Raw genomic sequence first — 11,630 nt, 5'->3', positions numbered from 1 at the left:
ATTTTTTTACTATCCTTTATACTCCTTTAACGGAACCTCAGTCGACTTGTTGGGATTGGGCTTCGTTTATTTTCAGAAAACAACAAATGTTCATTTTCTACACGTTGCGACACTTCTGTCACTCGAACATGGTGGAAAGTTGCATGCAAGTGCTACTTTTGCTTTACTTTAAGAATTGAGATAAGTTATAACCTCGACAGATTTTCTTGCGAAACAGGGGAGCTGGGGCCTGAATATGGATGGGATTGAAGATAGAGTTTTTCTGTCCAGTTAAGAGGTATTTTTTAGATGAATAGACTTGATGTTTCTTATTTGAGGATATCTTAATAAGGTATAATTTATTTACTTCTGTTTTCATTGTTATTTTACTATGCTGGTGTTTTCTTGCTGGTGAGGATATCTTATTTGAGGATAATTTATTTGCTTGTGCTGGTGTTTTCTTGCATTTTGTTTTTTATAGGTTTATTTTTTTTTTTTATCTTTATGTTGTTTTTGATATCTTGTAATTTTGGTTTCATGTCTATGATTTTTTAGGCTTAAATTTTGATCTTTCTTGAATATATGTAAACCCCAATATTTTTTTGTTATAACGATAATTTTCCTCTAATATAAGTAAAGACTATCAATAAAATTGAAATACCATCCTCTTTCTAAAAATAAAAAAAAAAAAGTTATAACCTCCACACTGAGCAATAATTGTACAATTTAGAAAACATTTTTTTTATTATTTTTTTATAATTTGAAAGGAAGGAATTGGCTTTGTTAATTCCCAATCCAAACAAGAGCATTAAAGTTTTCCAGAAGACTTTAGGTGGGTGAATTTAGTAACACGTCATACATAGTTAGATGCCAAAAGTATGGTTGTCGGAGTGTGATTCAAGACCTCATGATTTATGTCGGTGAATTTATTACGGACCTGCTCTACTTCTTATTTGTTACCAGCCTTCTCTTTCCCGCCCCCAGCCTTCTTTTAATATTTCTTTAATGTATAAATTAAATTAGTACGACAATAAAGAAAGATTTGTTTAAAAAGGCTTTGATTCCCAATGGGTGGAGGTCTCTAATCCAAAATCATCTGCCAAAACTTATGATGACTCAGTATCCGCGAACCCAAATACAAGATTGCTGTTAGAAGTAAGAATGAAACCCTGTAAAAATGTAACATGGACTCGTACCAAGACCATCTGTCCGGGATGAATGGAATCCGAAAGCCTAAACAAACTGAAACTGCATTAGAAGCTTCACAGATTTTAGTTTCTCACCCTTTTTGTCATAAAGTGGGACAGCATGAATCCCAGGTCTTAGTTCCGAGACAGGCAAACATGTCTGCCCTCCAAAGTCATCCTTCTCAGACCTATCATACTCGCGTACTTCAATCTGAAGCAGGGCGAGCTCAGGAACTGTCAAAGGGAATTTGAATTCTTCATCCCAAAAAGGAGCCCAATCATCCTCGATTATCCTCGTTTTCTTCTTGGTAACATCAGCCGGCACCCCAACAATGCGAACCTGCCAAAAACAACTATCATTTTGTACGTGTACAACATGTTTCAAGAGTCCACCCATGAAAAAAAGTATGTATAGAGCTGACCAGCATTTAAAGTCATGAATTTTAAGATAATTAAATCTAAAAAAAAAAAAATGCATGTCACACGTATATTTACTGTACAATATAACTATACCTTTGTATAGAAATCCGGAGGAGAAAATGAGTCAAAGTGTGTTTGGCTAAAATCCAAGTGCCATCCATCTCCCATATAGACTTTCACCTGATAATCAACGTCAATGATAAGAAAGGGTCATTAGACAAACCACATTCGGTTCTAAGCTAAAACATTCTTCACACCTTTAATGTCTTCTTCACTAGCAAGGTTATTTTAGGATCGAACACCTCATCATGTGGACCCTTCTGCATCAGAAAATCAGGTTTTTTCACATAACCACACTCTCCATTGGTTCGGAACATCCCTTGCATCGACCAAAGCAATTTGCCATATCCCTGGTAAAGGAAAGCTCACAAGTTAATGATAATTCTCTGGTGGGGATCACGATGATGGTTTACTTGGAAGACCTAGTAGTTTCATGCTGACTAATCATTTCTTGATTTAGAATTGACCTTCCAAAGCCTTCTTTACGAAAGGGTTATCCTTTAATCAAATACCTTTATTGTTCTCTTGTTTACCATTGTCCCTCTTTTGTGTGACAGTTATCTTATGTCAATTCACATTCACATGGGCAAATGACTTGACAACAGAAGAGAAGAAAAACTTTGCCATCAAACTCAAGTGAGAAGTAAATAAAGAGCCCTCATATGGCATGAAAGAAATGTGGTAAAGGAAAATCTTATTACACTGTAAGCATTCCCATATTCATCCACGCTATCAGATAAACAAAATACGGATTAGAAAATTGGAAGCTTAGTAGAATACAGCGCAGCAAGATTCATTTGAATGATGAAATTTGAACCTAACCTGCATATTAAATGCAACCATCTGGGCCCCATGCATCCACCCAACATGTGGCTTGTAATTAGAGGAGGTGACACGTGTTCCTTTAGGGTATACTCTTAGTACATGTTTCTGTGTGAACCTACAAAGCATGAAATCTGATACCAGAAAGAGTTGTCCAAGCGAGAGAAAAAATAAGAATGCTAAATTGTATTGCAACTATCTGCTGTCAAGTAAGTTAAATAGATACCTTACAACATCAGTGCCATGATTTGTGGCAGCCTTCTCAAGTGCTTGTTCACTCAAACTAAGACGTCTAACTTTGTTAGCTACAACTTCTAATGCGTTCTTTACACTACCCTTTGGTTTCCCAGAATGGATTGAAATCAAGCATTTGTATTCTGGTGCTCCTCGTTGGCCTGATTTGTGATCACACGCACTAATTTCTTCATCATCTTGATCGCTGTCGCTCTGCCATACATCAAAAGAGTTGATGTAAATAAGCATGCTTTGAGATTCAAACTGCAAACTTTTACATCATGTTCCAGCTCACTCTCTCATTCGCTTCTTGCTCAGCCATAAAACCTGGTGTTTCCCCTCCAGATGCCCTTTCACCAGTCAAGATACTTTCCTTATCCTTGCTATCCTTAGATTCCAGGTATTCTTTTGGTGGTTTGGTAGAAATAACAATTCGATGTTTTAATGATTCTGGTGATGGTAATTCAGCTAAGCATTCTGCCTGGGGATAATACAGCATTTCTCCAAATATTTGAATGAGCATCTACATGCAAAGTGAATTGCGGTCACAAAGAAAAAAAACACCTTGAATTTAAATAATAGTGAGAGACAAAGAGAGAGAGGTCTAACCTCCGCAACTTTGGCCTGAAGGTTAGGGGTAAGGTGGTCTTCTAAAGTTATAATGACAGGGTATTGAGATTTGACAAAAGCGTACTCTTTAATGGACTGCAAACATTTGAGGAGCTTCACAGGAGTGGTCAGGGTCCTACAGTTATTCAGAAAGTGGTGCGGCAAAATAAGATAGATATGGGAGTTGCTAAAATAGATAGATAAGAAATAATGATAAGAAATTCCTCTGCCATTGGGACTTGGGTGCCCGAAGATACTTAAACATCTTATAGCACGGCCACAAATGTACGCACAAGAACAATGACATCACTAAATGAGAGATTTGAGAATTAACTTATACCTTCCATGAAGAACAAGGACGTCATCTTTTGTAGAATTTGGCCATATATCAAGTTCAATTACTCGCACACCCCTCTGCAATGCCTTTATGATTGGTGCGTCACTACAATCACTGCTGAGTTGATTCCCTGTCAAATAGGAATTGTGCCCTGTGTATATGAAATAATGTGACAATGGAGCAGTCATATCATGGTGTACCTGATATCACACATAATATGTCAATAACAAACCTACATTTGTTCTTATTTTGAATTCTTCAAATAATGATAGTAAATGATTACGTGCCTAAGACAACGATACATTCTTATCAACACATTAGTGTCCAAGACCAGCAACAGAAGTTGTTTGGGGGTCTTTCATGTTCTGATAAACAAACCTTCAGATGAAAATAAACTGTCTATTTGACATTTACCAACAATAGGGTTGCTTTAATAAAAACTAAAAAGGACCTATCAAAGTTTCTTTGTCAAGCTTGCCCTTAACAATAAGTGATCCATTTCAATGTATACGTACGATCATTATTATATCTAAAACCGGTGAACAATCTGTGAGTTAGTTTTAGATATGTGCTAGAGGTCTCACTGTTACCATATCAATTTCATTCCACACCAAACTGCTGCGTTATGATTGAAAGAAGGGAACAAAAAAAAAAAAAAAAAAATCTCTCTAAACGAGATCGTCGAATGAACCCTTATTAGGGAATAATTTTCTTTTCCTAGATACCCTAATGTTAAGAATAATAACTAGAAACACTATTAGATTGAATTTATTTTCCGAATTTCCTCGTTGACCAAACAGAGGAATGCCAAAGCAACAGGGAGAGAGAGAGAGAGAGAGAGATGACCTGAGATTTGATGGGGCCGTTGAGATCACTGTGAAACAGAAAATGAAAGAAATCGGAGAGGGAAAGGCCTTCGCTCGCATCGCGGCGTTCATGTAGAACCTGCTCTATGATTCGGTCCGCATCGGCCACGGTGCTGTCCATGTCGCCCTGGTGCTCCACCAGAAAGCGACGGAGCTGGTCGGCGGACATGTGGTCGCCACCCTCGGCGAACTTCGAGAACGCTTTCTTCACGTCGGCCGGTGGGCCCACCTCGTTCATCTTGAACTTCCTACTGAACCCCAACATCTTGTACTTGTAGTTCGCCATTGAAACACGCAAAAACTCGCTCTCCCACTCTGTTATTGGCTTTTCAATGCGTTTGGAGAATTACAAATGTCTCGAAGACTTGAACTCGAAGAATTCTACAAGGTGAATGGGGGGGGAGAGAGAGAGAGAGAGAGAGAGAGAGAGGGGGAAGTGCGGGACTTACGAGGTGGCCTATAACTCGGGAGTGTTTGAAGCTGGATCGTTGGACGTGACCGACAGCAACGGTTGTCTTGCTATAGTTTCTTATATAAAGAGATACTTAGCAAAAATAGCCGTGGATTACCACAAACTTCTTGAGGTTTTAAACTAAGATATTAACACTATTTTCATTCATTTACTGGTAATTATTTTCATTAAGTCAACATTTCACCTTATGAAAAATAAATTTATGAATAACTTGTTGACATGCACACTAAACACACATCAGCATATATAAAAAAAACTCAAAATATTAATATTATTTTATAAATATTAAAAACTTCAAAAAAAATTATTTTATTATAAAATCGGACTATAATATGTTACAGTTCAAACATATAAATAGCGTAACTCGTCCATGAAACATTTTATAGCAATTATAACTAAAATCATAAAACGTTAGTCACATAACATAAATAAATAATTCCGTTATTCACACCAAATTTCTCATTCTCGATTAGTTATTTTCGGATAATAACAAGTGGTCAACCTGAATAATTTCTCACTAAATAAAATAAAATTAAAAACAAAAATACTAGTTGGTTCTTCAAGCTCGTATATCAGCTGGCCATAAATACAGCCACGCACCATAATTATTTTACAGTCAAATTATCAAAATGCTTGAATAAAAGCCCAAAATCCGATCCAATATCGCAGCGTCTAAACTCAAACATCCTCGGAGCTGAGAAGCCTGAAGGCATGGCCACCACGACAAAGTTGGTGACACTAGCTCTTTTGTGGGTCCTGATTTTGTTCGGAACCCTAGGTATCATTCAGGTACTTCCGCCCTGCTATTAAATGTTCATGGAGATCAACCAGAATAAAAGGATCCCATTGAAGTGGCTAATTCCATGCAGATTGTCTGCGCATCTGATGCTATAAATTGCATAGAATCATAACTAGCTGTTCCGGGTATTACCCACCCCCGGGAGATTCAGAAAATATGCATAAGTAGTTTTTCTTATAAATTTTTGCTTTGGTGTCAATTCAGAATAGATTAAGCGATACCGGAGCCTCATCTGAGCAAATTGAAATTGTTACCAGAAGTCAGCGCCAGGAGGTTGGAAACTACTTTTTGGTTCATGTAAACGGAGGCTTACGAATTATTTCTCTTTTTTTTTTTTTTTCCTTTTTGGGTGCCTTCAGATGACTATTAACTCGAGTAAGTGGTGAATGCTGTACAACAGGAGAAGAAGTTGGAGGAGGAGCTGGAAGAAGTTACCAATAAAGTTTTCTTTGATATTGAAACTGGTGGAAAACATATGGGTATGGACCTGGTAGCTCGGGACGGCGGGAGTGTTTGACCATGTGGATGTGCTTTGTTGTTATTATTATTACTATTATTGTTTTTATGAATGAATGTGCTTTGTTATTAGTTCTACACAGTATTGCAGCTTTGCTGTTTTTGTGTGGTTGGGGAATTCATTTAGGCATATATGCATTGGCCAGGTTAGTTTTGTGTTCTAAGTGTTTGACAAAATGTTTACATGTTCACCATGATTTTTCACGTGATAACTAGAATTTTGAAATTAGCATCGTTTGTTTTCGCTCGCAAGTGTGATGAGATGAATTGAGATTAAAGTTAAAAATTGAATAAAATATTATTAGAATATATTTTTTTAATATTATTTTTGTTTTGGGATTTGAAAGTGTTGAATTGTTTATTTTATTTTGTGTGGGAATTTGAAAAAATTGTAATGATTAGATGAAATGGGTTAAGAGGAGTTGTGAAAACAAATGGTAAGCATGAGTTAAATGGTAAGCATCTCAAGATGGCAGCAACTGGTTAAACTCGGGTTTTTTTTAGCATTATCATTAATTTTTTTAAAGAATTATTTCTTTACTTTACTTTCATTGACATTCTATCTGTCTGTGAAATCAATTTTTTTTTCTTGGTGTCACAAAGTCTTTTGATCTGTTAGAAGAATAGGGGCAGTGTTTTTCATGACCTTTGAAGGTGAAGGGACTCGAAGTTTTATAAAACAAAATGGACTTGATCCGAAATGCCATTTCAAATGTTGTTACCATGGGATTTGTGAAGGAGCATAGTGTTGATTGGCTGCATGAATTTAGTCTGAACATTCTTCTACATACTGCAAGGTTGCTCTTTTAGTATAATATAAAGTATTTTTTTATTTTTCTTTCAGGTCGCATAGTCATTGGCCTCTTTGGTAATACAGTTCCTAAGACTGTAGGTATGGTACCTAAGGACAATGGAAGCTGCTGCCTTGTGCATGTTTCAATTGAGATCTTTCACCATTATAGGAAGTTACTAACTTTGTACTTTTTTCCTTCGCAGACAACTTTCGAGCTCTTTGCACTGGTAGCCAAGTAACTTTTGCTCCCTTCTTATAACTCTTATCATATGAAGGCCGCTTCTTATATTTTGCCGTGCCTTTTTATGATCCTATGGGAGTTTACTTCCACTGCCAATAGGCTTATATAACTGTTTGCTCTTCATTCAAGTTTAAGGATCCCTCTCATTTCAGGGGAGAAAGGAATTGGAAAAAGTGGGAGGCCTCTTCATTACAAAGGGAGCACATTCCATAGAATCATTCCGAGCTTTATGATACAGGGAGGTGATTTTACTCGTGGTGATGGGAGAGGTGGGGAGTCGATCTATGGCGAGAAGTTTGCTGATGAGAACTTTAAACTAAAGCACACCGGGCCAGGCAAGCTAAATTCCGTGATGTCAGATTTGTTATGTTCCCGATAAAATATCTTGTAATTGGTTCCCAAGTATACTGAAAAATGTAAGTTGCAAAGAGAATTTTAATTTGCCGTAATCTTTTTTCACTTGACAGGAAATCTGTCAATGGCAAATGCTGGACCAGACACCAACGGATCTCAATTCTTCATTACCACTGTCAAAACTAGCTGGTAATGGTCCTTTTTGAGAGCATGTGTAAAATACTTTGTAGAATAGCAATTTTTATTTTTTCAAGAATGTTGTTCATCAGTAAAATTGTTAGTGTCACTAAAGGCCTGGTTGGCATAACCCACAGGCTTGGAGTTCCAAACCCCCCTCCCCCAAATCAAAAAAAAAAAAGTACTTGTTGCAGCCGGGAATTTTGAGTAGGTACGAATCCTCCCAATTTAGGACCCACCATATGATCTGTTACATGACAAGGGGTAGTAGAGGCATATCTATTAGTCACCTATGGTCCTATAGTCTATTGGCTCCGCCGGCCAGACATTTGCAACTAGATAAATTTAGTGGTATATATATATAGTCGTCTGAAACTTTGCATGGGATCTGTAAAATATGCTATAAATCTCTGCGTACCCCAGTTCTCTTACTCGCGACTGCTTCTGGTTTCCTTTAAAGGTTGGATGGGCGCCATGTTGTATTTGGCAAAGTACTCTCTGGAATGGATATTGTCTACAAGATTGAAGGGGAAGGAAGACAGAATGGCGTGCCCAAAAGCGAGGTTGTCATTTCAGACAGTGGTGAACTTACCATGTGATCGCCCTATTTATCTCATTTTTACATATAAATGCTAACTGTCACGAATGGTGCTCTGTGCCGTCTCTCTTCTCTGTAAAATGACTTTATTTTATTGGTTTCCCTCTCCTAGGCACTCAGTGCATTATCAAAAATAGGCTTATTTTGCATGTTACCGTTGCTTTAATTCTTAAGTAATTCCGGTTCCCCGTCTTTCTTTTTGTTTCTCTTCATCTTACAAACATTCCATGGTGGTGGACTACGACCCTGGTTTTTGCTCTTCATGTGGTTGTCACGTACACTTACGATATTTGATGACAAAATTCGCAAACTGTTCCTAGAATACCAAAACTCCAAAAATATCTCCAACGTTCGATGCCCCCACGATGACAACTAATTTGACAAGTGCATGAACATGCAAACCCAGCTAAATTAACGAGGGGGGAAACTCAGATTTTCCGAAACCCAACATAATCAAAGTTTTCTGATTGCCATTTTCCAACTTATAGGCGCCAATGGATATCTTTATAAGCGAGGTACTGAACCTTTAACGGCAAATTACTGAACCAGGACTTTCTTCTGTGATGCCTACTTAAAATATTAAGTCCCAGTATATTTGATCTCCGATAATAACTACAAGAACCATTCACTGGTTACATTCTACGAATGGAATTTGTGGCGACATCTATGACATAACCAGCTAAATAACGTAAGCAGGTAACAGGGTAATTACCCAAAGTGGTTGGGCCAACAAAAATCTTTGAACACATCATGGCATAGCTGATACACTTCTACAGAACTAGGAAAACCCTAATTCCCAACTACTTGTGCCAAGCTACATAAATCCTTTTTACCACCCAAGAGAAGAGCTCAATCAACAACAAATCCATTTGAGGCCGTATCCTTTCCTTCGTTGAACTCATCTTTGTAATGGAGGTGACTACGATGATATCATATTCAAAAACCGTGGATTCCCCCCACCTTCAAACAAAAGCAATTATTCACCATACGGAGCATAAGCACAAAATATGAGCAAATGAAATATAAATACCTTATCAGGTTGGTGGATTCAACAGGTAAGTAGGTGATTCCACTCTAATCCTCCTTGTAAAACAAAACAGATCACTGAATAAGCATTATAGATCTTTCCCAAGAACAGTAGAAGAAGGGGAACACCCATAAAAAATAAGAACATATATGGAACCAAACCTATGGGCGGTAAACTAACTCCCTAACTCATTTCTGTTTTTGGGTAACCGGCTGACATAACATTGAGGTATGTAGAGTTAATCAACAGTCAAATGATTAATACCACTAATAGCTAATTTAACATTAGATTTGACATTTGATGTTTAGAAAGACAGAAAGAAATGTATAGAAATAGAGCCAGATAGACTACAAAGTATCTCTTATCTCAATGACACCAAGGGAATATTAAATGAATGGAATTGGGACATGTATGGAAATATATTGAAATAGAGCCACTTTGAGGTGTTCCCTATGAAATGAGGCAAGGGACGGAGCCAGCATGAAGAAGTTCCCAAAGTTACAAAGGAAGCTTCGAGCTCATATCCATTATGGGTTGAGAAATGAAATGAAATTCTATGAGATCTAAGTTGATCCAAGTATCATCGCAAAGGCAAAATAATAGTAGGGTCGGGATATCCCAACCCTCCAAACTGGACGCGAAGTTCTTCCCTCGTCCGGCTCTCTACAGGGGAATCTTCACTCACCACGTCCCCTAATTTTGAGAGCGGTTGACCCCCATTCCCCTTCACCATGTATGGCCAATAAACTCCTCGCTTTACTTCCTCCAATCCCTCCAAGCTTCTATGCGAACAATCAAATTCCAAACAGACACAACACATATCTAAAATTAAGCAGGCATGAAAGCAGAACAAGTAGAAGATCCAGCGCTCTAAGAAAGCTTGCAGAGTGACCCAGCTTGGATATTTTTCTCCAAATCAATTGTCCTTATAACGGGATACCATATTTTTCAACTCCGTCGCTCGTCTCAAACATACTAAGCTCATACCGTATCCGCACACTGACATAGACATTAGCTGGACAACTTCTCATATGCTTCTTTCCCCAACTTCCTCGCATAATCTGGTACCATAAAAAACGAATACAAAAGCATGGACTAAACAGAGCATACGTAACTCATTACTTTTGTCCATAACAAGAGTACCACACCAAAAAACAGATTTATTCCCAATAGACTCTTACCAACAAGCGTATTGAAGTGAACAAACGCTACTCAGACAGACCGATAGTTTCAATTCCAAGCCAGTTAATAAATATAAATTAGATGTGAATTACTGAGGATTGTGGCAAGGGACGGAATTTCAGGCCTGGGGACTTGAGGTTTTGTCTTCGGAGCCGCTCTTGGCAGTGCGTTGATGGAACAAGGTGGAGAAATTGGAAGAGAGGTCGGAGTAGAGGGAGACGACCTTGGAGATGTTGTCGTTGATCTCTTGGATGAGGGCCACGTTCTTGACCATGTTGTCCGGGATTCTCGACTGGTGGTTCTCGTTCACTTGCTGGATCAGCGATCGGTTCCGATCCAACACCGTCTGCACTTGCCGGAAACTCTGGTTAAAGGCATCCCACACCTCACCGTCGCCGCTTTCGTCCGCCGATTCTCCGGTGGTAGTTAGGGTTTTCTTGTGGTTGGATGGGAGGTCCATACTCGACTCGGCGGCGGAGATGGAGGAATCGGGTGTGCTCATGTGCACGGAGAAGCTAAGCTGGAGCAGTCAGCAGGTGGATTATACGAGAGTTTCCGAACTGGAGAGGTTTGGTGGGTTTTGGTTTTGGATGAGGCGGGTGGGTGGAAAAACCGTGGAATGTGGAACTACGCTTAACAAAGCACAACACGCGCCTCGCGTCCGAGCAGTAGCATCATAAATATCTCAGAGACGGGAAAAAGCGAAACCAATGTTTTGCCACGGCGGAAACTTTACCTCGTTCGTATCAGAAAATATCTCACATGACATAAATATCTTCGGACCTCGGATAAAAATCCACGCAGAAAATAAAATAAAATTATTCATCTTTTTTTCAATCGCTATTATTTTATATAATAATAATATTATTAAATAGAAATAATAATAAATAACATCTCTCAAGATTAATATACACAAAATTCACTTCCGAAATTACCCACACCTTTCAACAGCCAAAC

At 38.2% G+C, this 11,630-nt stretch overlaps 3 protein-coding genes and 1 long non-coding RNA gene across 5 annotated transcripts; 2 read left to right on the top strand and 2 right to left on the bottom strand.

Annotated features, from left to right (window-relative positions):
* Positions 1-826: 826 nt before the first annotated feature.
* On the bottom strand, positions 827-5,051 carry LOC121253626 (phosphoinositide phospholipase C 6-like). Its single transcript, XM_041153619.1, has 11 exons — positions 4,896-5,051; positions 4,495-4,862; positions 3,652-3,848; positions 3,312-3,447; positions 2,998-3,225; positions 2,695-2,915; positions 2,469-2,586; positions 1,844-1,996; positions 1,680-1,766; positions 1,137-1,506; positions 827-1,067 (listed from the first exon to the last, which is right to left on the bottom strand). The coding sequence occupies exons 2-10, from the start codon at positions 4,798-4,800 to the stop codon at positions 1,213-1,215; spliced, it is 1,740 nt and encodes a 579-aa protein (XP_041009553.1). The 5' UTR covers positions 4,801-4,862; positions 4,896-5,051; the 3' UTR covers positions 827-1,067; positions 1,137-1,212.
* Positions 2,007-10,291, top strand: LOC121253699. Its single transcript, XR_005938432.1, has 3 exons — positions 2,007-2,017; positions 3,299-3,304; positions 10,060-10,291. It is a non-coding gene; the product is annotated as an uncharacterized LOC121253699 (long non-coding RNA).
* LOC121253660 (peptidyl-prolyl cis-trans isomerase CYP20-1-like) lies at positions 5,549-8,618 on the top strand. Of its 2 annotated transcripts, none has more exons than XM_041153672.1 (8): positions 5,549-5,775; positions 5,990-6,058; positions 6,186-6,264; positions 7,146-7,193; positions 7,298-7,321; positions 7,488-7,670; positions 7,803-7,878; positions 8,327-8,618. In XM_041153672.1, the coding sequence occupies exons 1-8, from the start codon at positions 5,698-5,700 to the stop codon at positions 8,463-8,465; spliced, it is 696 nt and encodes a 231-aa protein (XP_041009606.1). In that variant the 5' UTR covers positions 5,549-5,697; the 3' UTR covers positions 8,466-8,618. The 2 variants fall into 2 exon arrangements, with proteins under 2 accessions (XP_041009606.1, XP_041009598.1); XM_041153664.1 differs by having other exon boundaries at positions 5,563-5,775; positions 5,990-6,082.
* Positions 10,292-10,640: 349 nt separating the features above from the next.
* LOC121253683 (protein EARLY FLOWERING 4-like) lies at positions 10,641-11,410 on the bottom strand. Its single transcript, XM_041153690.1, has one exon. It carries the CDS (start codon positions 11,173-11,175, stop codon positions 10,792-10,794), a length of 384 nt encoding a protein of 127 aa, XP_041009624.1. The 5' UTR covers positions 11,176-11,410; the 3' UTR covers positions 10,641-10,791.
* Positions 11,411-11,630: the final 220 nt, after the last annotated feature.

Source organism: Juglans microcarpa x Juglans regia, chromosome 1D (genome assembly GCF_004785595.1).
Source record: "Juglans microcarpa x Juglans regia isolate MS1-56 chromosome 1D, Jm3101_v1.0, whole genome shotgun sequence".
In the NCBI taxonomy this organism is placed as follows: domain Eukaryota; kingdom Viridiplantae; phylum Streptophyta; class Magnoliopsida; order Fagales; family Juglandaceae; genus Juglans; species Juglans microcarpa x Juglans regia.
The sequence above is the reverse complement of the archived record's forward strand: the minus strand, read 5'-3'. Positions and strand labels throughout refer to the sequence as shown.